Source organism: Hyla sarda, chromosome 3, assembly GCF_029499605.1.
Source record: "Hyla sarda isolate aHylSar1 chromosome 3, aHylSar1.hap1, whole genome shotgun sequence".
NCBI lineage: Eukaryota > Metazoa > Chordata > Amphibia > Anura > Hylidae > Hyla > Hyla sarda.
The window spans coordinates 234,769,248-234,794,314 of record NC_079191.1 but is presented as its reverse complement, the minus strand read 5'-3'; the positions used below and the strand labels follow the sequence as shown (position 1 = coordinate 234,794,314).

At 43.5% G+C, this 25,067-nt stretch overlaps 2 protein-coding genes across 6 annotated transcripts in view; one reads left to right on the top strand and one right to left on the bottom strand.

Moving 5' to 3' along the window:
• Nucleotides 1-11,040, top strand: part of BEND3 (BEN domain containing 3) — a 75,323-nt gene extending 64,283 nt beyond the window's left edge. For 2 of the 5 annotated variants that reach the window (XM_056566235.1, XM_056566237.1), the window contains exons 5-6: nucleotides 10,497-10,532; nucleotides 10,628-11,039. The gene's annotated coding sequence lies outside the window, so the exon portion shown is untranslated. Of the gene's footprint in view, nucleotides 1-10,496; nucleotides 10,533-10,627 lie in introns of all 5 variants that reach the window. The other 3 variants (XM_056566236.1, XM_056566234.1, XM_056566232.1) reach the window with 3 other exon arrangements.
• On the bottom strand, nucleotides 4,524-23,246 carry MTRES1 (mitochondrial transcription rescue factor 1). Its single transcript, XM_056566244.1, has 4 exons — nucleotides 23,101-23,246; nucleotides 18,610-19,063; nucleotides 9,743-9,815; nucleotides 4,524-7,378 (listed from the first exon to the last, which is right to left on the bottom strand). The coding sequence occupies exons 2-4, from the start codon at nucleotides 19,053-19,055 to the stop codon at nucleotides 7,163-7,165; spliced, it is 735 nt and encodes a 244-aa protein (XP_056422219.1). The 5' UTR covers nucleotides 19,056-19,063; nucleotides 23,101-23,246; the 3' UTR covers nucleotides 4,524-7,162.
• Between the last annotated feature and the right edge of the window lie 1,821 nt (nucleotides 23,247-25,067).

Here is a 25,067-nt window from a genome sequence, read left to right as displayed (position 1 = left end):
AGACATCGCTGCAGCAAGCGATTGCTGAGCCACAGCATGACATGGTGACCACAGGGAATTGGGAAGAGAAAGAGACTACAGTGAGACAACAGAGGCACCGGAGGAGCAGTGGGGGGGCAAGTAAATGTTTTTTTTATTTTATTTTTATACCTTACAGAATGGTAAAACAAACCCGATCCCAGAGTACTCCTTTAAATAAATATAAGGATGGTGGGGTGGATGATGTTTAAAAAAAAAAAAAAAAATGTGGGTACTGGTATACTGTGTGACTCCTAATACTAGGCCGTCATCACCTGTCGCCATCTACTTAAGAAAACCAAATAACTCCAATTTCGGAATTAAGACCCCCAAGAAATTATCATTTCTAATTCATAAATGGCTTTAGATTCTAATTTATGAAATTTTTTGGGTACGTTTACACTAAGGAATTCCTCAAATTTTCTCACTGAATTCTTGAAAACAGTGCCCTTTCTGCTCCATGCAAAAAGATAGACAAAAAGTTCTTTCTTGTGCGGGATCACCACCAAACAAAAAAAAAAAGTAGATGAAGGTAATGTGCTAACCTGGAGAGGTTGTGCAGATTACAGGCACAGCACTTACAAGAGCATATCAAGGAGATTTCAGCTGCTGCGACTTCCCACACCGAGGGCATCAGCGTTGATCATAGGTAGAGGAAGAAGGTGAAACGGAAGCTGTATACGTGCTGCTGGCAGGTTGGTCAAGATCAGCAGAGATTGGGAACCAAGGATTATAATGGATGTTCTTTATTATTTTTACACAACGCGTTTATGGGAGTAAACCCTTTCATCAGGGGTATCACGCCTGATGAAATCATTTACTCCCAGAAACGCGTTGTGTGAAAATAATAAAAGTACATCCATTATAATCCTTGGTTCCCGATCTTTACTGATCCTGACCAATCTGCCAGCAGCGCGGATATAGCTTCCCTGTTTCACCTTCTTCCTCTACTTTCTGCTCCATGGTACTGGAGCAGAAATAAGGCAGTATCTGTTATTTCTGCAGCAATATTTTGAAATAGGACATTCAAACTTAGCTCCTCCAGTACTGCCAGGCTGTTCTATGTAATGCATTAGTACAGTCTGCAGTTTCATCACAGTATGGACTTTAGACAGTGTGCAAAAAAATGTCCGCACATCCATGGGGAACATGCAGGAGTCACTGGATCAGGAAAGCCCTGTTTTTGCTTCCAGTGTAAGGCAGGGTATCAGAGTGGGCATTAGCGCTGCTGTTCGGATTCCATTTGAAGTTTGAACATTTCCTTATTGGAATTTCAGATGCTGAACTTCCAACGTTTAAAAGGAGCACCGCAAAACCCGTTGAAATCAATGAGTGTGTGGTGCAAGTTGGAATCCAAGCAGAATTTCCATAAGGAAATAATACTGATTCTCTATATAGTGTGAATGGGGCCTTACAGAAAATAAAGCAGTGTATTTATAAAAAATAATTAGCAATATGCTTATATAGGGGCCGACTTTCCCCCCTATATTTTGTTGTACCTCGCAGAGACAGGTGATGATGTAAATCACCAATTAATTCAACCAATATTCTGAGCAAAGTTAGTGATCTTACAACTATTGCTTCTACAACATTGGAAAAATTATTTCAACTCGAACAAAGGTTTGGATAACACCTCACACCTAGATTGCCTCATTGTACATGCTATTTTTAAACCTAAATTTAAAAGGTGTTGAGGCTGTTCCTCATTGGCTTAGTGTGCCTGCTGTCATTAACCCAGCCGGTACTGGTCTTGCAGCTATAGAGTGCTCTATACTGCTGCCCTGTCCGCTCCCCACAACCACATCTTAGCAGAACAGCGGGCTGGGACCTCTTCTGTGCTGCTTGCACAGTCCTCCGCTGTCTTCATATGGCTTCTCAGTACACAGATAACCACAAGAAGGGGTTCCCTGCTGCCTGAGACATGGTTTTTCAAAGCCCCATAGACTGCATGCAACCTAGCCGGGTCGGTGATGCCACACGGTCAGGAGACTTTTGAATTTTTTTTATTAAAACTAATCAGACAACTGCAAATGGCAGCAAGGCAAGTTTATTAACATAAAATAATACATACCTTGGAATACAACTTTACATGATCACTTTCACTGGTAACAACTTTTGACATGTTGCCCAGACATGTCAAAAGTCGAGATCACACTGGTTCTCAGTCCTGAGATCTGCTGCAATAGAGCGTTATAAGGTGATGAGTTAGGCATCATGGGGGAGATTTATCAACACTTGTGCAGAGGAAAAGTTGACCAGTTGCCCATAGCAACCAGATTGCTTATTTTATTTTTAAGGCCTCTGAAAAATGAAAGAAGCGATCTGATTGGTTGCTATGGGCAACTGGTCCACTTTTCCTCTACACAGGTTTTGATAAGTCTCATGTTTGAGAAACAGCCTTGACGCACATTTCACCAGCTTTTAACTCTGATGTGATGTCAACTTTTGACATGTTAAAAGTTGTTAGAAATAACAGTGATGAAAAGTTGGACATCTTTTCTATGTTCTTTTATTACAAGACTGGATTCATACATGCAAGGTTTGTAGTTTTTTTTTTTTTTTTGATGAAAAACAAAGGTGGATGCAAAAAAGAGATAACAAAAAGTATAAAACATGGATTTGTATAAGGTATCTGGTAAAATGTAATGCATTCACTTCCATACAAAAAACTTCTGATGATCTGAACAGTAAGTGATAGAAGGACACTTCAAAATCCATGAAACTCCAAATATTGCAATAGGATATAAATACTGTATCCCAAACACCATGCACAGATATAGTAAAAATCACATACTATATTTTTCAGACTAAGATGCACCCATGTTTAGACAACCTGGAGTAGAGTGGTCAATCTAATAAACTTGGTGGTCTAGGGTAGATGACAGATTTAAGTCACCTCCTGTATACTTAAAAGCTATGTTCACACAGTGTTTTTTTTTATTTTGTCTTACCATGCTTAAGCCTTTTTACTTTGTTTTATATGATTTTAAGTATTCAATAGCCATTACCATTATAACCTCTTAAAAATGCTGTTGTGACAGCGAAACATGTTGAGGAGAGCATGACAGTTAACATTTTAAATGTTATGTAAATGTAGTCTAAGCGTTTGCAATTTAAGCTTACTGGTATGAGGAGGGTATGGAAAATGTGAATAAGGGTACATTCACGTGAGCGGATCCCCAGTGCGTATTACGCTGCGGATACGCCTCTGAAGGACCGCTGTATGCTGGCTTTACAGGTGCCTGCTTGGAGCGGCAATCCACCGCTAGAAGCAGACACACTGAAGTGATGTGCGAGTTGCTGTGCGCATGCGCGGTGTACTCGCACACATCACAGCCACTCCCCTTGCTCTATGAGCAAGGCCAAGAGCTGCCGCGATGTGTGAGTATACTGCGCATGTGCACAGAAACTCGCACATCGCAGTGTGTCTGCTCGTAGTGGCGGATTGCCGCTCCGAGCAGGCACCTGTAAAGGCAGCATACAGCGGTCCTTCAGCATTGCATCTGCAGCGTAATACGCGCTGGGGATCCAGTCGTGTGAACGTACCCTAAAAGCCACCACATTTCTGCTATCGTGACTGGATAGAAGTTATGGTAAGCTTTGTTTAAAGGGGTACTCCGCTCCTAGACATCTTATCCCCTATGTTAAAGGGGTACTTCAGTGAAATTTTTTTTTTTTTTTCTTAAATCAACTGGTGTCAGAAAGTTAAACAGATTTGTAAATGACTTCTATTAAAAAAAATCTTAATCCTTCCTGTACTTAATAGTTGCTGAATACTACAGCAGAAATTCTTTTCTTTTTGAAACACAGAACTGTCTGCTGACATCACTAGCACAGTGCTCTCTGCTGACATCTCTGTCCATTTTATGAACTGTCCAGTTCTGGACAGTTCCTAAAATGGACAGAGATGTCAGCAGAGAGCACTGTGCTCATGATGTCAGCATACAGCTCTGTGTTTCAAACGGAAAAGAATTTCCACTGTAGTATTCAGCAGCTAATAAGTACAGGAAGGATTAAGATTTTTTAATAGAAGTAATTTACAAATCTGTTTAACTTTCTGGCACCAGTTGATTTAAAAAAAAAAAAAAAAAAAAAGTTTTTCACCGGAGTACCCCTTTAAGGATATTGGGTAAGATGTCCAAAATGTTTAAATATCCAGTGAGCAGCAGTTGTGTCTACAAAATGCCTTGTTGATGTCAGGAGGAGAATGGGAAGTCTGGTTCCAGATGACATAAAGGCAACAGTAACTCAAATAACCACTTGTTATAACTAGAGATGAGCGAACTTACAGTAAATTCGATTTGTCACGAACTTCTCGGCTCGGCAGTTGATGATTTATCCTGCATAAATTAGTTCAGCTTTCAGGTGCTCCGGTGGGATGGAAAAGGTGGACACAGTCCTAGGAGACTCTTTCCTAGGAATGTATCCACCTTTTCCAGCCCACCGGAGAACCTGAAAGCTTAACTAATTTATGCAGAATAAATCATCAACTGCCGAGCCGAGAAGTTTGTGACAAATCGAATTTACTTTAAGTTCGCTCATCTCTAGTTATAACCAAGGTATGCAGAATAGCATGCCGGAATGCATGCAATATGTCAAACCTTGAAGCAGATGGGCTACAGCAGCAGAAGACCACAGCGGGTGCCACTCCTGTCAGCTATGAACAGGAAACTGAGGCTACAATTAACACAGACTCACAAAAATGAACAATAGAAGATTGAAAGAATGTTGCTTAGTCTAATGAGTCTCAATTCCAGCTATGACATTCAGATGGCATGGCCAGAATTTGGTATAAACAATATGAAAGTGGATCCATTCTGCCTTGTATCAATAGTTCAGGATGATGGTGGTGTAATGGTGTGGGGGACATTTTCTTTGCACACTTTGGGCCCTTTAGTACCAATTGAGCATTGTTTAAACACAACAGTCTACATGAGCATTCTTCTGATGGCTACTTCTAGGATAATGCACCACGTCACAAAGCGCACATTATCTCATACATGACAAATTCACTGAGCTCCAATGGCCTCCACAGTCACCAAATTTTGGGTATGGGATTTGGCAGAAGGGGAGATTCACTTTATGAATGTGCAGCCAACAAATCTGCAGCAACTGTGTGATGCCATCATGTCCATATGATGTCTCCACCACCTTGTAGAAAGTATGTCACGCAGAATGAAGGCAGAAGGGGATCCAACATGGTACTAGCAAGGTGTACCTAATAAAGTGGCAGTAAGTATATAGGTCTGTTTGCACCTTAAAGAATATGTCCACCTTTCAGTTAAGCTCTGTGACCTGCCAGGTTCTCCTGCTCCTCAGTGCTAATCTTACAGTTCAGTACAGGGTATGGGAAAAGGAGAATTGTACAACTACAACTCACTGTGGCACATTACACCCAAACACACAGCTCTGCAGAACACACCTTATACACAAACACTCAGCCCCACACGGGGGAATTTATCAAAACCTGTGTAGAGGAAGAGTGGAGCAGCCTATTAAATCAGCCTCTGCACAGGTTTTGACAATTCTCCCCCCTAGTTCTGCTGCAGAAACCTTACACATAGGCCCAGATTTACCAATCTACCTGACACCTAAACGGTCTGGATTTTCCCACAGCAACCAATCAGAGCTCAGCTTTTATTTTACCAGAGCTTAAGATATAAAAATGAGCTGTGATTGGTTGCTGTGGGAAAATCCAGACAGTTTAGGTTTCAGGCAGATTGATTAATCTGGGCCATAGATTATTAACTATAAGCCTCTGCACATACACATACCTCCAGGGTATATGACACGTCACCTCTCTGCTGCCTGTCAGTGTTTGGTCTGTGTATCCCACATGATAGAAACCTGCACACAATGGGGGAGATTTATCAAAACCTGTGCAGAGGAAGAGTGGAGCAGTTGCCCATAGCAACCAATCAGATCGCTTCTTTCATTTTCCACAGGACTCTGCAGTTTTTGATAAATCTCCCCTAATGTTCACATTGCATTCAGCTTCTCTAGCTGCCCTGGACTCATCATACAGATCAGTGGTGAGGGAGGAGTATTGTGCCGCTATTATCAGTCATACAGTTCTCTCAGTGGCTCTTATTGCTATTATTCATTTTTAAGTGGTTTCCTGGGACATTCATTTTTTGTTTTTTGGGCGGCAGTCAGATGGCTGGGAGTCGATAGGGAAATATAAAACATATCTACATGGCACTTATGGGGGGTGTTTTTATACTCTTTAGTGGAATTTTTAGGCTCAGTAGCAGTTTTTCCAAATCACAGTATCCTCTGGATATGGGGGGAGATTTATCAAAACCTGTCCAGAGGAAACGTTGCCCAATTGCCCATAGCAACCAATCAGATTGCTTCTTTCATTTTTAACAAGGCCTCTGCAAAATGAAAGAAGCGATCTGATTGGTTGCTATGGGCAACTGGACAACTTTTCCTTTGCACAGATTTAGAGAAATCTCCCCCATGGAGTTTTTGTTATGAAATTGTGCCCTTTTTCTTCCAAAGACTTCTAAAGGGGGGGAAATAAACATCAGGTAGGTTGCCATTTTCTCCCAATTCTTCAATAGAAGGCCTTGAATTACCTGATGAAAGGATCACTGACTTGTAATGAAAACAACGCCAAATAAACACTCCTATACTAATACACACAAAAAATAAGTGCCCAAGGGTAGTTTTTGTGGCATTGTTTTCATGCCAAAAGAACGCTAAACAAAAGTTTTGTCTGAACATAGCCTTAAAGCATTAGTGTAATTAATATAAACTTTTGACAAGTCAAAAGGTTTAGATCGTAGTGGGTCTCATTCCAGAGACCCACTGTGATCATGGGTAATAGTAATCTGAAGGGTGCAACAGAGCGCAATTTATTCCACAGCTGTCAGTCAAGTCTGACTCAGACTTAATTGAATTAATATATAGATAAATGAGTTGGACCAAATGTGCCCTTTAGACACCATTACTCATGATCACAAAGGGTCTTAAGACTTAGACCCAGCCTGAGCTAAATGTTTGGCATGTCAAAAGTTTATATTGACACTAATGCTTGAAGGAGGCAGTAGGGGGAGGGTTTGTCTAATAAGCGAGTCTTCTAGTCCGAAAATATGGCATTTTATTGTCTCTGTAGAATTTGTTCTTTAGAAAATAGTTGTCACACATTTGAATCAGTTATGTGCATGCCAGCTGTTTTTGGAGCCTCGGAAACCTTTGGGACAGTCAGCTTTTTCCATCGTCTTAGCAGAACTTTAAATTTATCTGTTGACGTTCTATCCTTTAGCACATCTTTCAGCATAGTTCTCATCACAGTAACAGTCCCTGTATCCCGGTTTTCTTCGATAATTAAGTCCAACACGTCTCCAACTTTCACCTGAAAAAAGTAAAATTGGTTATTTAGTCTATTTACCAATTCAATATATTATGAAGGCACATACATGATAAACGTAGTACCTTGTATTGGTGAGGGTTGAGTTAGGGTCCCATTACAAAGGACAATTATCATCCAAATCTCAAGTAACCCTTACCTGTACTCAGGCTAAAAATCACATAGATCATTTTGCTGCATTTTATTTTATTTAGGAAAGGTAGGAGGGGCTGGAGACCATCTAATAACCTAACAAGTAGGACAGTAAGGCTAGGTTTCCAAACACGATTTATTCTGTCATTTTTTGGAAAACTGCCACTGCAGTTTGTGAGCCAACGTTAGAAGTGGATCCAGCAGGGAGAAGTACAAGTCCTTCCTGTAGATTTCTCATTCCTTTTTAAATACACTTCTGGCTTTGGCTTAAAAAGGTACTCTGCTGCCCCAGCATTCGGAACATTTTGTTCCGAATGCTTGGAGCAGGCAGTGGGGTCATGATATCACGGCCACACCCCATTGTGAAGCCACGCCCCCTCAACGCAAGTCTATGGGAGGGGGTGTGGCGTAACGACTCCATCGACCACGCCCAGCATTCTAAACGAACGCCAGGTGCTGCACAGAGATCGCGGGGGTCCCCAGCAGCAGGACCCCGCGGTCAGACATCTTATCCCCTAACCTTTGGATAGGGGATAAGATGTCTAGGGGCAGAGTACTCCTTTAAAAACTGCAGTGGCAGTTAAAAAAAAAACTGAATGGCATCAAGTGACACATAGTAATACCCAGATGCTCCAGAAGACAGTCAAAATAAAAAAAAAAAGTTAAATAGATTTTTTTATTTACTGCCAAAAAAAAACCACAAAATATGCAAAAAAATAAAATAAAATATGTATGAAATAATTAAAATAACTTAATTGTATGCATATCTTGGATATATAGTGCACCAATAGAGTTTGGAAAAAATAAGTGGGAGTACTGTGTATGAATCAATATCACAACGTAAACTACATAGGTATGCTGAATAAAAAGATACACATAACTGGTCCAATAAGTAATGCAGGAGCATTTTATTACACATACTCATGCCAAGACACAGGCAATAAATCACATAAGCTATTTTAATCATACACACGTGGAAGCAGTGCAAACACAGAATTAGGAAAGGTTCACACTGTGGTGAAAATACAAAGCATACAAATAGGACTCATACAATTATTATTTTTTATAATTTAGCTTTCATTATTCCAGATCCTAACTGAAGATAAGAGAGGTAGTGGTATGGGTGCTGTGTAACACTGACATTTTTGTAATTTTTTATGAATGTATTTATGACTCCTCTTTGCCATGCCCTTTATACCTGGTTTATATGTTTTTACAAACTATTTGAATAGAGTGTCTAAATATTTAGTGTACTTTGCTTAGGCTATGTTCACATCAGCGTTACGGAACTCCATACAATGTTACATCAGCCGATAACGAGGCTGGGACAGAGGTTATGACAGCGGGCATCAATGCAACCCGATAGGTCGCATTCACTTTAAATGGGGTCTCTTGGGGTTCCTTTAGATGCCCGTTATCTTACATGATTTTAGCGGAGAAAAAAAAACTGACATCCCGTCACTATAACGGAATCAGCAAACGGAGCTCAATAACAGATCTCCAAACACTGATGTTAACCCAGCCTAAGGCTGCGTTCACACGGCTGTCTGTCCCCAGTTTTTTATCCCAGTTTCGGTTCCGTTCTTGCAGGCTGTAAACGGATTTAAAAAAATCCCATTCATGTCAATGGGATTTTTTTTTTTACAATCCGTTTACATCCGTTTGTACCCATCTGCACTCATTTCCGTGCACATGCAGTACTTTTTTTTCCGTCAAAAAAACGGAAGAAAAAACGGATAAAGTAAATTTAACATTGAAGTCTATGGAAAACGGATGAGCCTTTAAGGTCATCCGTTTGCATCCGTTTTCTGATTAGTTTTTACTTCTCAGGATGCTCAGAACAACAAAAAAATATATATTTTTTGTTTTTTAACTGAAAAATAACGGATACAAACGGAATAACATCCGTCTGCATCCGTTATTGTCCTTTTTTTTTTTTTTTTTTTTTTTACAGGACGGGTCTAGACGTCCGTGTGAACGCAGCCTTAGAAGTTTCAGTAATACAACAAAGGCAGTGACAATAACTGATTATATGAACAGACAATTCGATCCAGCACAGACCTAAGAAATGACATATGTTATGCCTGCCAGAGCTTTTTGCCTTGTAGCTGGGACTATGTTTACTGCAATACTTTATGTGGTAATTTAAATAAACTGAATACAAGATGGAAACATAATCTACAAGGTTCACATGCACAGAACACATCCAGTACCTACCGCTCTGCTTTTCTTCCATAGCTTTTCTCCATTAAGACGTAATTTGCCATCATAAAATGCTTCCTCGATTTTACTTAAAAAAAAAAAAAAAAAAATGTATATTATAATAATAATAAAATAAAATGTAAGGTTACAACTGTCACACATGGGTTTAGTTTTCTTTTTGACAATGTGTTTCATAGCATTGTCAAAAGAAAAACACAGAGAGACCAAAAGTCCATTGCGGACATTCCTAAAGCATCTCAGTTTTTTTCTTGTTATATTTACAAGGTTAGAGATCAGAGACCTTAATAATGGATAGACCCCTATATGCTCTTATCTAAAGGACTTACATGGCTAAAGTGTGCATGACCAAAAAACAGAAATACATAATTGTAGGAACTAGAAAACTTATGTGATCCTTAATTAAAGGGGTATTCCAGAGAACTGAATTCATCCCCTTTGCACAGGACAAGTGATAAGTGTAATCGTGGGGGTTCTGTCCGCTGGGACCCACTGAGGCAGAACATTGCTGTGGACAGTGATTGGTTGAGTAAGCTGTCACTTGCTCTCGGCCAGAAAGGTGGGGGCCGGAGCACGCCAAAGTCCGGTAAGTAGGGCCCTGTGCAGGAGATCATTGGGGGGGGGGGGGGGGGGAGGGGTCCGATATGGGAGCGGGAGGAGTGTCTGATAAGTGTTGTTCCCTGGAGTACACCTTTAAAAGTGTAAATGTCAAAGAACAGACATACTAATATGCCGTCTCATCTATTCGCAGCTTTCTCCATTGCACGCTCCATCTCCAACATTGAGGGTAAGCTTACAATTAAAATGAGTGGAGGCTAGCTGCTATGATGTTTCCAATGCACAGGAAACAGGGATCTTACCCCATTTATCTCTCTCTTGCAGTCAAGATCATAAGCAGCTGTAACAAGGAAGACATACAGCAGCAGACTTCTATAGGCTGCAGATGTAACTGATCTCTCAATAAAGAAGATAATCCATCATCATTGGCTCAATAAAGACAGATTTCACCAGTAAATTGAGAGCAAGAGATCAGTGCAAACATGGCTATTCTTCCTGTCAAAACAACAGACACCTTGAGGCCAAGTTTCCACTTTTTTTTTTTAACACCTAAAAAACCGCCAGCAAAAACGCCAGAAAAACTGCCACAGCTTTTTCCTGCGTTTTGGCAGTTTTTCTGGGGCTTTTTCTGGCATCTTCCCTGGTGTGTGGAAACAGCCAAATTTGTCCCCTGTGGCAGTTTTCTCACTGTCTTCATGGTACCACTCTGTGGGTCGGATGCCGAGCGCCCGTTCCACAGAGTGTAAAGAGATGAGTGATGTATAGCATCACTACTCACCTCCCCGGCCGTATAGTATACAGGGGGGCATAGTGTACCCGGTGTATACTGTACAGGAGCTGGGAATCCTGTCACCAGACTGACAGGACTCCCTGCTCCTATAGCCCCTTTGGGCGGTATACAGTATATACAGCTATCTATAGGGCATGCTGGGAGGCTCTCTGTTTGGGAAGACATTGCATTATGGGCGCTCTCCCCAGCAGAGAGCACCAAAAATGTCCTAACTAATTTTTAGTGTTTCTTTTTCTTCTCGTTTCAGATCCGTGTATGCAGAGGATAACGGCGGATTCGGAGGACTATTGCGGAAGAACTGGATTTTTTTCCTTAATAAAATGGTTAACGAGGGCTGTGGGGGAGTGTTTTTTTTTAAATAATTTTTCCAATGTGTCGTCTTTTTATTAATTTTTTTATAGAATTTTCAGGCTTAGTAGTGGAAGCTGTTTAATAGACGGAATCCATTACTAAGCCGGGCTTAGCATTAGCCCCAAAAACAGCTAGCGCTAACCCCCAATTATTAACCCGGGTACCCACTGCCACAGGGTGGCCGGGTGGAGCCAAGACCAATAGACCCGGATCGTCAAAAATGGCGCTCCTGGCCTAGGTGATAACAGGCTGGCATTATTTAGGCTGGGGAGGGCCAGTAACAATGGTCCTTGCCCACCCTGGTAATGTCAGGCTGTTGCTGCTTGGTTGGTATCTGGCTGAGAATAAAAATACGGGGAACCCTATGCGTTTTTTTTTATTTTTATTTTTTTATTTATAAAAAATAAAAAAAAGGCATAGGGTTCCCCGTCTTTTTATTCTCAGCCAAATACCAACCAAGCAGCAACAGCCTGATGTTACCAGGGTGGGCGAGGACCATCGTTACTGGCCCTCCCCAGCCTAAATAACGCCAGCCTGTTATAGCCTAGGTCCAGCAGCGCCATGTTGGCACTGGCCCTTCCCCTCACCCCTGTGGCGGTGGGTATCGGGGTAATAATTTGGGGTTAGCGCTAGCTGTTTTTGGAGCTAACGCTAAGCCCCTGGCTTAATAAGGAATTCCGTATATTAGACAGCTTCCACTACTAAGCCTGAAAATTCAATTAAAAAAATTATTTTATATTTTAAAAAACACTCCCACACAACCCTTGTTAACCATTTTATTAAAAGGGGAAAAAAAATCCAGCTCATCCGCAGTAGTCCTCTGCATACACGGATCTGAAAGGAGAAGAAAAAAAATCCCACAAAATATTGTTAAGTACATTTTTGGAGCTGTCTGCTGGGGGGAGCGCCCATATTGCAATGTCTTCCCAAACAGGTAGCCTCCAATTGTTGCAAAAGTACAACTTCCAGCATGCCCAGACAGCCTTTGGCTGTCTGGGCATGCTGGGAGTTGTAGTTTAGCAACAGCTGGAGTCTCCCTGAAGGGTCTGTTCACATTATACAAAACGGACAATGTGAACAGAGCCTCACGCCCTTACCAGCCTGGCTCTAGTCTGTAGCCTAAAGCCCATCACTATGGGGGGGGGGGGGGGGGGGTAGCTACATGGACCCAGCTGGGACTGGAGGGAAGTAAGCGGACTTCGTCTTCTGTATACACTATATACAGCTATCTAAAGATAGCTGTATATCGCTTAAAGGGTTAACTTACACTGCCCAGAAGTGTAAGTTAACTCTTTCCTTGCTGGGCTGGCGCATAGTGCACAGCTCAGCAAGGGGTTAAGTGAGCCAGCAATGTGTATACCGTACTTTTCGCCGTATAAGACGCACTTTTTCTTCCCCAAAACGGGGGGGGGGGGGGGAGGAGTCGGTGCGCCTTATACGGCGAATATACGCCCGAGGATGCTGCGGGCGAGAGCGGGAAGTCAGCGGTAAGTACAGAGGCTGCGGTGGTGCGGTACAGCGCTGACTACCCGCTCCCCGCCCGCAGCAGCCTCATGACCGCCGGTGAATTTTTCACCTCACACCGGCTATGTTTATTGCCCTACGCCTGGAACATACAGTTCCGGGCAAGTGAATTACTAATAACTGTATACTAAAAACCAGGGTGCCTCCAGCTGTTGTGAAACTACAACTCCCAGCATGCCCGGACCGGCAAAGGCTGTCCGGGCATGCTGGTAGTTGTAGTTTCACAACAGCTGGAGGAACCCTGGTTTTTTGTATACATGAATTACTTTTTACCTGCTCTGGCCGGCCCCCGCCTGCAGCCGCACACAGGAGCCGGCCCGGGCAGATAATCATAGGTTCTCTTATGCCGGACATCCCTGTGTCCTGAAAAGTCTTTTCGGGACATAAGGATGTCCGCGGGTCACTAACCATTCCCCGGCCGATGCGCGTCCTCCTCCGGTCCTCCTGTGGTCTTCCTGCGATCCTCCGCCTCTCTATGGTTGTACGCACAGGACCTCAGTGACGTCCCGTGCGTACAACCATAGAGGCGTAGGAGGACCGGAGGAAGACGCGCGCTGGCCGGGGCCAGGTGAGTGACCAGCGGCGCGTAATCTTCAGTGTTCCGGTCATCGCTCCTCCGGTCCCGGCACCTACTGCTATGGTCCATAGGCCATAGCAGTAGATTGTGACACCGGGCCAGAGGAGCGGTGACCGGAACACTGTGGGGGCAGCACACAGACATACAGCCTCCAGCCGTACACTGTATATGGCTGGAAGCTGTATGTTTGTGGGGGGGAGCTGCCTACCATTGTGGGGGAACTATACTGCCAACTATTGTGGGGGGGAGCTGCCTACCATTGTGGGGGAACTATACTGCCAACCATTGCGGGTGGGGGGGGGGGGGAGCTGCCTACCATTGTGGGGGAACTATACTGCCAACTATTGTGGGGGAACTATACTGATATAAAATATTTTACTACAGTATTTAGTTCAGAATCTTTTTTTCTAGATTTTCCTCCTTTAAAATTGGGTGCGTGTTATATGCCGGAGCGTCTTATATGGCGAAAAATACGGTACTTACACATTGCAGGCTCACTGTAAGCTCTTGCTGGGTAGTAGATATATGATGTATATCTACTGCTCAGCATCAGCTGTTCTCCTGGCTCTGTAGCCGTGGGCACAGCTGAGTCCCGAAATTCACATCAGGAGGATTGCAACGGGTGACATCCGCTGTGATCTGTCCCTTACTGCAGGTACTACTGCTCCATGCTGGGAGCTGTAGTACCTGCATTAATAGACAGATCGCAGTGAGTCACTCCTGACACCCTCTGCGATTCTTCTGTATAATGTATATGGTCCCTTGCACTGACGTATATATACACCTATTCATATTTCCCACAGAGAGTTGTGATTGGCTGGAACCATCACAGCAACAATCACAGCTCTCTCTGGGAAATATGAATAGGTGTATATATACAGCAGTGCAGCATAAGTTATACAGAAGGATCGCTACAGACTGGAGCAATCTGTCAATTAGTACAGGTACTGCTACTCCTATCATGGAACAGTGTGTTCCATGCTAGGAGTAGCAGTACTACCTAAAAAACAAAAAAAAAACAAAAAAATGAAAAACACACACACACACACACACACACTACATTTTTATTATTGTCGGCTACATTTTTAGTGCCCTGCCCGCCCACATAAATTGATCCCTGTTTTAAAATTAATAAAAATTTTGTTAAATACAATTTTTTCCATCACTACTGTATCTTTATTATTTTTTTTAATGGTACCCTACAAAATTTTTAATAAAAAAAAGGTATCTCCTTCACTTTTTTGGATCGCTAAAGTCTTTATAGAATAAAATAAAAAACAGGGTGCTGTTGGTGTCTTTTATGCAATGGACCTGCCATTAATTTCATTTTTCTGCTCCTACAAAGGAACAAAAAAAATGGACATGATGCAGGTGTGGTCTCCCTCAATTAGTTACACAGTTTGTTTCCCTCTACTGTGGGTGAAATAAGTATTGAATATATCACTATATTATCTCTAAATATATTTCCAAACATGCTATTGACATTAAATTTTCACCACATGTTAGAAACAATCTACGCAAACAATCCACATAGAAATCAAAACAAATAACCCCAGAAATTAAGTTATGTGTAATAATGTGAAATGACACAGGAAATACGGATTGAATACATGAGAAAGACATGAAAAGCCAAGACAACAGATAAAAAAGCAATCTAGCCCATTGTCAGTGCAAATTAAGATCAGCTGGTTTAGCCACAACTGATGGCCTACAAAAAGGTCTGGTTGCCCGCCTGGCACAACACATACTGTTTGCTGCCCGCATCTATACAGAGTCCCAATGGAAGCCACCCTCTCTATCCTTATCAAGGGTCATAGATCGTGTCAATCTTATAATGTTGCATGAGAAATTGTCAGCGATCCGAGAGGACTGCTGGATGTCATCATCATATTGTATGGACACGCATCACTATAGGTCCCTATACTGACGTTTACAGTGCAGGATTTGGGGTGGTAGCCAGCCATCAATACAATTACTGTTTTATTATATTGCGCTCACTTACTAAAAACTTCTTTTTGCATTGTATCCATGCTGTTTCTACTGTATATGACATATTAACACTATGGTAAAGAAAGAGGAAAGTCGATCCAGCAATTCCACTAAAACATCGATTTATTGGTTATTCAGCAGCATAAAATATCCCGCATGGATAGCATTCACAGCATACCACCTAGCCAGTGATATACAGCAACATGGACGCATTTCGAGCGCATGCGCGCTCTTGATCACCATAACACCTGTACTCAATCTCCTCCCTTTATACGAGGTAAAAGGGGAGGAGGATCCCGTTTCAAATAAGACGAATCAACAAGAAAAAATAATTTCTTCATGGAGACAGGTACAAAAGTGTACTTTTGTACCTGTCTCCGTGAAGAAACGCGTCCATGTTGCTGTATTTCACTGGCTAGGTGGTATGCTGTGAATGCTATCCATGCGGGATATTTTATGCTGCTGAATAACCAATAAATCAATGTTTTAGTGGAATTGCTGGATTGACTTTCCTCTTTCTTTACCATGTGTATCAAGCCAGGCAAGGCTGAGGATCCGTGCAAGACCAGTGGGAGGTGAGCTGAAGATTTCTACTTTTTCTCCTTTGTTATATTAACACTGACCCCTGTTAGCTATCAATAAATGCTTCATGGTTTGACTGTTAAAAGGTCTCATTGCCCAGATATCGCACAAGAAATCTCATGATGGGTAAAAGCAAAGAGCTACCTCAAGACCTTCCCAGCCTAATTGTAACAAAACATAACAATGGCGTTGGTCACAGGTGCATTCCTAAGCTTCTGAATGTTCCAGTGAGAACTGTTAGGGCTATAATACAGTAGTGGAAAGAATCATTTCACCATATATTTGCCTGAATCAGGTGCTCCTCACAAGAACTCTGACAGAGGAGAGAAAATAATAATCAGAAGAGTTGTCTAAGAGCCAAGGGCCACTTTTAGAGATCTTCAAAAAGACCTGGGATTATCAGGCACTGTTGTCTCAAACAGCATGCAGTGAGGAAAATGGCGACATGTTCAATTCTTATTTCACCTGCTGTATTAGATAGAAGCATCACTCGCACCAAGCTGCTTATACAGGTTAATTGTAGTAGTGGTGCAGGCTGTACTTGGCTGAAAATTGAAATAAAAAAATGCAATGCCTCACCCACTTTTAGTACAGCAGATAATGTGTAATGACCGGCAATATGGCCGCTCCCTGAGATGATATAGAGCAAAGCACACAAACCCAAGAGAGGGATAGAGGCTTGAGAAATAGAGGACTGTTGGGCTACTGAATGCAAGAGGATTCCTAAAAAGACCTTCCTGCAACTTGGTAGCAAGTCGGATTTGTCTAGGTTCAAGATCCAGCCAAGATCATGAAGGATCTGAGCAGTTCTTTTTATATGTTCTTTTAGGTAAAGAACAGAGTCCGCCGCAATCAATATGTCGTCCAAATAAGGTATTACTGTGTTTCTCCGAAAATAAGACCGGGTCTTATATTAATTTTAGTCACAAAAAACACACTAGAGAGAATTACAGCAGCAAAAAGCCAAAGACTCAAAATCTTGATTTGGTGTGACTTTATTCAATCCCCAAAGTGCCACGTTTCAGGAACAAACTGCCTTTTTTAAGTATGACAAATAAAGTGACAATGTGCATATTTATAAGAACAATGGTGTTTACAGATTGGTTAAACAACAGATGTCTCACCTGTTTAACCAATCTGTAAACACAATTGTTGAGTCTCCAGCTTTTTGGTGCTGTAATCTACTACACTCCTTGTATGCTTTTCTAGGTGATTACGTGCACAGCTGTGGAGTCCAGTGCTGTCTCTTTACCAGACATCTAACCATCTCTCTCTCTCTCTCTCACCAATTGAGGCTTTTTTTAAAGCATGACAAATTGTGCAATACACTGCATATATATAGGCCCCCAATTAAGCATACAAATGGGGGGGGGGAAGTGTTACTCAAGATCAAAACAATGTTACATAAGTTCTGAAAACACTATGATCAGTGATATACCCAAGTGAATTTACAATCACATATATCCATGTGATCATATTCCAATACAGTGTAAATCATATAACTATGTTACATAGCCCACATCATTCATAGTAGGTCTGTGTTCGGGGGCAGCGCTCACCTGATGCCAGAAATGCTGGGATACCAAGATGAGGTCCGGCACAGCACTCAAATATCAAAAAATCACAGCAACATTTCAGTTCCTCTCAGTTCTATCACAAGTATTAAAGGGGTATTCCGCCCCTGGCATCTTATCCCCTATCCAAAGGATAGGGGATAAGATGTTAGATCGCCGCGGTTCCGCTGCTGGGGACCCCGGGGATCGCTGCTGCGGCACCCAGCTATCATTACTGTGCAGAGCAAGATCGCTCTGCACGTAATGACAAGCAATACAGGGGCCGGAGAATCGTTACGTCACGGCTCCGCCCCTTGTGACGTCACGGCCCGTCCCCGTCAATACAAGTCTATGGGAAGGGGGCGTGGCGGTCGTCACGCCCCCTGCCATAGACTTGCATTAAGGGGATGGGCCGTGATGTCATGAGGGGCGGAGCCATGATGTCACGCTGCTCCGGCCCCTGTATCGCCCGTCATTACGCACAGAGCAAACTCGCTCTGTGCAGTAATGATGGCGGGGAGCCGCAGCAGCGATCCCCGGGGTCCCCAGCAGCGGGACCGCGGCGATCTAACATCTTATCCCCTATCCTTTGGATAGGGGATAAGATGCCAGGGGCGGAATACCCCTTTAAGAGGCCCAAACAGTCACCAAATGACGCAGTTTGAAATTCTTTCCACTGGTGTACACTATTCTAAAGGATCTCAATAGCACATCAGACCACAAGTCCCTTTTAAATAGCACTAGCGGAAAAGTGCCTGTTCGGGCCACTAAAATGAACGGCACTCACTGTTGTCCACCACAGTTTATGTCGGAATGCAGTCAGATACCTGTGTTGGAAACCATTAATGTGGTGTTTACTTACCCGAACAATTAACTCTACCAGCTAGAAAAATATAGACTTTCTAATAAAGAATAGATAAGAAGAAATAGCAACACTTACTTCCGTGACATGTCTAATCCTGCAGTGAGTACAACATCAAAACGGAATGACTGCACGGCTTTTTCTACATCTTTATAGTCCTTAGGTACGATGGGGTCATCTTCATAGTCACTGATGTCTTTTGGATCCACCTCCTGTTCTTCATCATCATCATCTTCTTCTTGAGATGAATGCGTCTTGTTCTGCTTTTGATTTTTCTTACCTTTATGTCTCACAGCATATAGAAATGGTTTCATAGTAGAGGTAGTAAACAGCCCATTGGAGTTTCTGTGAAGCAAACCAGTGACTGGCTGTCTGTAGTCCAAACTGTTTGACAGGTGTCTACACTGCGTCCTACATCTGATGCACCAAGCAGTACTGTATGTCAGTGAACTCGAGCTCTGATAAAAGCTTGAATAAAAGAGCAAGTTATTGAAGGCTCTGATGGACAGTCTGATTCCAGTCATTTCATAACCTGTTAGAAGAGTAAAATATATCAAACACTGCTCTATATGGTTAAATGTCACTCCACACCTGCTACCCCATTGACTGACAGCCACTAGATAAAGAAGACATGGGTTGGCTTTACCTGGGTTCTTGTCATTCAGGGAAACATCCCCTGGGAACTACAGCCTCATTTGCATACTAACAAGAAGGTTCATATTTTGGCAGGTGAAATGACTATGGAGATAAAAAAAAAAAAAAAAAAAGCATACCTGGAATCCTGATGACTAGCCTTATCTAACTAGGTGCTTATTTACACCTGTTTTCCTGCTGACAGGTCCATTTGAACATAACGAGCAACCCAATCCCATTGGCATCTGTCATTTTTTGCTATTGACGCTGTGATCGGCATGATCACAGCATCTAAAGGGTTAATGGCAGACAGTGTAATTGCAGCTGGTACTTACCCAGCATGAAGTGAGCGCAGCTCCTGGGTTTGTTGCACAGCTGCACCACAAATGGTATGGCTCTGTGTGGAAAGTGCCAGCTTGCCATCTGTGCTGTATATTTATGGCACATGTCTCCTAGTGGTTAAATGAGTAGAGGTAGGGCTGGGCGGTATGGCCAAATATGTGTATTGCGGTATTTTTGTAACTTATGGCGGTTCCACAGTATATAACGGTATTCCCCCCCCCCAAAACAAATGTAATTATTAGCCCAGCACTGCGCTGTCCCCATTGGGGTAAATACTCACGTCACCCGCAAGCGCTGCCCTCCTTGACCTCCTGTTTGTTGCGGCCGCCGGCGCTGACACTCTATAGCTGTATCCCTATGCCCGGGCTGCAAAAGGTAAACAAAACGTCAGACAGCCGTCAGCCAATCACCGGCCGCCGCGATGTCCCGCCTCGGCCGGTGATAGGCTGAGCCCACAGTCATGTTAGAAGCTGGCTTCTTACATGACAGTGGGCTCAGCCTATTACCGGCCGAGGTGGAACATCGCTGCAGCCGGTGATAGGCGGACGGCTTTCCAACGTTCCATTCCCTAGGAAGCTGGTCCGGACCGAGCAGTGGTCTTCAACCTGAGGACCTCCAGATGTTGCAAGACTACAACTCCCAGCATGCCCGGACAGCCAATGGCTGTCCAGGCATGCTGGGAGTTGTAGTTTTGCAACATCTGGAGGTTGAAGACCACTGGTCTAGAGTGTCAGCACCGCAACAAACAGGAGGATGAGGAGGGCAGCGCTTGCGGGTGACATATGTGAGTAGTACCCCGAAGGGGACAGCGCAGCGCTGGGCTAATAATTAATTGAGGGGGGGGGCATAACAATGCTCGTGGGTCACATATGATTAGTTCCCCGATGTGGGGACAGCGCAGCGCTGACAATTCATTCCCGAGGGGGAGGGGCCAACCCAGTATTGCGGTATGGGTTAAAATTCATTTTGTGCAGCACAAAAATTTCGGTATTTGGTATGAACCGGTATACTGCCCAGCCCTACTTAGAGCTAAAAATATTTGGGCTTTTTATTTTTTTTTTTAAACAATATACCCAGGCTGCCTGCTTAAACAAAATAAGCCAGTACTTACCTCTCTATATTCCCCACAGCCTCTGATATCACGGCACCCGGTTTGCTGCACTTCATAGTGCTGTGCCCAATACTGGCAGGACACTGCTGCATCCAGTGACCATATGATGTATTGAGCACAGCACTCTGAAGTGGAGACTGGGTCCATGATAACAAAGGCTGCGAGAGAGCGAGGACGGTATGTAAGCATATTAAAAAACCAGAAAGTCTTTTTACTGGAGAAATTCTTTAAGGGGGCTTTCTGGTTGTGTCATGGTATCTGCACTATTTCCAACACTGGCAGAATCTGTAATAAAGGCTACAAAGCAGATGTGAACACAGCCTAAGGCTGGGTCCACACTACGTTTTGTCCCATACGGGAGCGCATACGGCAGGGGGGAGCTAAAAGCTCGCGCTCCCGTATGTCATTCATTTCAATGAGCCGGCCGGAGTGAAACGTTCGGTCCGGTCGGCTCATTTTTGCGCCGTATGCGCTTTTACAACCGGACCTAAAACCGTGGTTGACCACAGTTTTAGGTCCGGTTGTAAAAGCGCATACGGCGCAAAAATGAGCCGACCGGACCGAACGTTTCACTCCGGTCGGCTCATTGAAATGAATGACATACGGGAGCGCATACGGTAACATACGGGAGCGCGAGCTTTTAGCTCCCCCCTGCCGTATGCGCTCCCGTATGGGACAAAACGTAGTGTGGACCCAGCCTAAGAAGGCGGTCATTTTTACACTTCCTTGCCTGCGACATGTGATGGAAGACAGTCAAGGTCATTCAGGTCACTTACACAATTGTTTACATGAAAACCTCTCTTACCACTTTACGGTAATATCACAGGTGCTGTATTTTGCTGCATATTTTGCTACTCATTGACTTCAATGGGTAGGAAAATACTAGGGGTGTGAATTGGCAAGAATTGGCAAGAATTTGGCAATATGATACGTATCACGATACGATATATCCCGGTTCTGTTTACGAGACGATATATCCCGATTCTGTCTCAAAAAACAATATATTGCGATTTTTACGCAGGCAGTGATACCAAATATGTTTATTTTTATTATGTTTACATGTTTTTATATAGGAATAGGGGGTGATTTGAACTTTTAATATAGAAGCTGTTAATGTGTGTCTTTTACACTTTCATTTAAAACTTTAAAAAAAATTTTTTTTTTATACACTTTATTAGACTTTTAGGAGGAATCATTAGATTCCTCATACAGATGAATACATTTCTATTGAACTCCATTGATCTGTGATCCATTGATAGAGCCTAGGGACAGCAGGGAGCAGAGGTAAGCCCTCTGGCTACCTCCACAGTGGATCGCCCGCCCGCGATCGCACTGCGGGGGAGCGATCCACCCCACTAGCCGACCGGGGAGCATTCACAGGTCCCTTTAGATGCTGCTGGCAGCTTTGACAGTGGCGATCTAAAGGGTCAATAGCCAGCTGCGGGGCTGTTAGCGGCAGCCCCCAGCTACTGAAAACAGCTGGGGGCTGCAGAGTACGGAGGGGGCAGGAGTCCGGAGACCGCTCCATACAGACTGCTCAGCGCCGCATGCTGGCTATTAGCGGCGGCCCCCGGCTACTGAAATCAGCCTGGGGCCGCAGAGTACGGAGCGGGCACGAGTCGGGAGCCAGCTCCATACACCCAGAGCGCCGCCGCTGGATACAGTACCACCAAATGAGAAATCGCGATAATTGAGTGAATTGATTTTTTCTTACACCACTAGAAAATACGGAGCATAAATATGCAACAAAATACAGCACGTGTGACCCTGCCCTTAAAGGAGTTCTGTAGTGAAAGATAACTTATCCCCTATACTTTGGATAGGGGATAAGTTATAGATCACGGGGGTCCGACCTCTGGGACCCCCTACGATCTCCTGAACGAGGTCCCAGCAGTCTGCTGGAAGGGGGCGTACTGACCCCCGCATGACACGCCCATCTCCTATCTTTGGATAGGAGATACATTTTTATTTTATTTGTTTTCACTGCACTATTCCTTTAATAAGGTAGTAAAAGCTAGAATTGGCCCTGGTGTAGTGGAGGTCATGCTCATCCGGATGACTGGTAATCCTGTACACCAGTGGTCTCCAACCTGCAGACCTCCAGATGTTGCAAAACTACAACTCCCAGCATGCCCGGACAGCCAAAGGCTGTCCGGGCATGCTGAGAGTTGTAGTTTTGCAACATCTGGGAGGTCCGCAGGTTGGAGACCACTGCTCTACACTCCACCATACACATGCACTGTTGTCTTGACTGAGCATGCATCTGCTTTAAATTGTATGGAAATCCAGTCCACTTTACTGTGATGTCTGCTGCTGACAGGGCACCCCCATACACAGAACAGTCTGCAGGCATGGCAGGGTCGGATTATATCATTCCCAGTATTATAATACAGTGACCTGAGAACACACTCCTCTAGAGCCAATGTCATGCATATTGCAAGCACTGTGATAGGAGGACACGGTCCCAGGACCACCAGACTCACCTCACTGATCGGGGACAGCCAAAATCCCGCACACCCTTGCCTTAGTGCTGACCTCCCACAGCTCTGCATCCCAAGCCTCCTTCTCGCACGCCTTCCTGTTCCGCTCTCTACTTCACGCGGGCGCCACCTGCTGGAGTCTTGCGTCACTACAACCTGCGGCTCCTCTGTGAGAGGGACGTAATTAGCGCGTTATTACCGCGTGTATGGACAGAGGGCAGAGTTGTATCTAGAATTCTACAATGTGCTCCCGCACTGCTATATGATTCTATACAGACCTGGCGGAATGGGAGAGCTCGGAAATGTTATTTGGAAATTATTCTGACGATTTTTTTTTCCTAGCCTCTTTTTTTCAGTAAAATTCATCACATTTTTACGATAATTTTTTATAATTTGCCAATAGAAACAGAATGCTTTGGAGACTATTCTCCACATATCCTACAACATTGTTTCCCAATCAGCGTGTCCCCAGCTGTTACAAAACTACAACTCCCAGCATGCCTGGACAGCCAAAGGCTCTGGGAGTCTCATAGTATTGTAATAGCTGGAGGCACCCTGGTTGGGAAACATGAGCTATACTATCACTTTGTTGTCTGAGTTAGGGTATGTTCAAACGGCAGAATGTACGTATGAAATTCCACAGGAATATTCCGCACAGACATTCCACCGCAGCAGAGTCCCATTGAATCCAATGGGATTCTGCTACCCTGTTCACTGCCCATTCCAGTGTTCACAAAAAGAACAGACATGTCTATTCTTTTTGTGGATTTCGCTCATAAGTGCGCCGTATCGGACAACTGTGCGGAATATCCACACGTATTTTGAAAATAACTTTATTAGCAATCATTCATCATTAACATACATATAATGTACTGCAAAACAGCACAGGCTAGGAAGCAGCGACCAATAAATTAAAGGGGTACTCCAGTACTTTAAAGAGTACCTATCACCATCTAAACTTTCCCTAATCCCCCTCCCCATCTGTCCCTGATCCTGACTAACTCTATCCCTGCATTTATTTTGCTTTAAAAACCATTAAAAATACCAATTTTTCTGTACTGTCCAGTAGCTCAATTCAAGTACAGTGCAGATGAGTTTGTCATAGCAATGGAAAGTGGAGAAAGCAGATAAGCAGTGCGTATATAATTAGCCATGTGGAAAGTGGATAGAGGGGAGAGGAACTGAGAAAAAGAGAAGAGGGAAAAAATATAGTGTATCGCTAGCACTACCATAGTGCATGGAGTGTGTGCCAACCTCACATCTCCAAGCAGGGGAAATTCAGGGTAAAGCGCTGCGCTGGACTGTTTTCTTAATCCTGCTCCTACCCACTCCCATTGGGTTTCTGACCATTACCACCTGCTCCAGCAAGGTGTGTTCCATTTCCATCAGCGCCCGCAACATGTGTGTCCAATCCCGGCCCATCCAGCAAACATTCTGTCACAGCATTTAAAGAAAGTCTCTCTCCCCGTGCAATATCATTACCCCCATGTCATTTTGTCACCCCCTTGTGCCATTTCAGAGGTTTGCAGGACCCCCTGCACGTTCTGTGACTGTCCCCTCAAAACTAAAAACCACCTGCTCCTGCAAGTTTAACTTTGGGTCCCATCCTATTGCAGTCCTCTTATTCAGGGCCTCATTTTGTAGATTGTGGGGAGTCTCAGCATTCAGATATTTAGTACTGAAATATCCCTTAGTACAGTAGAACATACAACACAGGACTCCTTACGATATACATCATACCACATGCTACACTATGAACACTGGGTAATGCCTCTGCAGAGAAATCGAATGCTTTCTGCTAGATTTACCCACAGACCATGCTGAGCGATGGGGATCTCAGCAAATTAACACTTTGTGATCAGAGGTTAATTGTCACAGGGTCCTTTTAACAAATAGGGGTTCCCCAGGTCTGAGAATCCCTTTATTAACACGTCCCAGGTACACATGCTAATAAGTGCTGCACAGAAAAA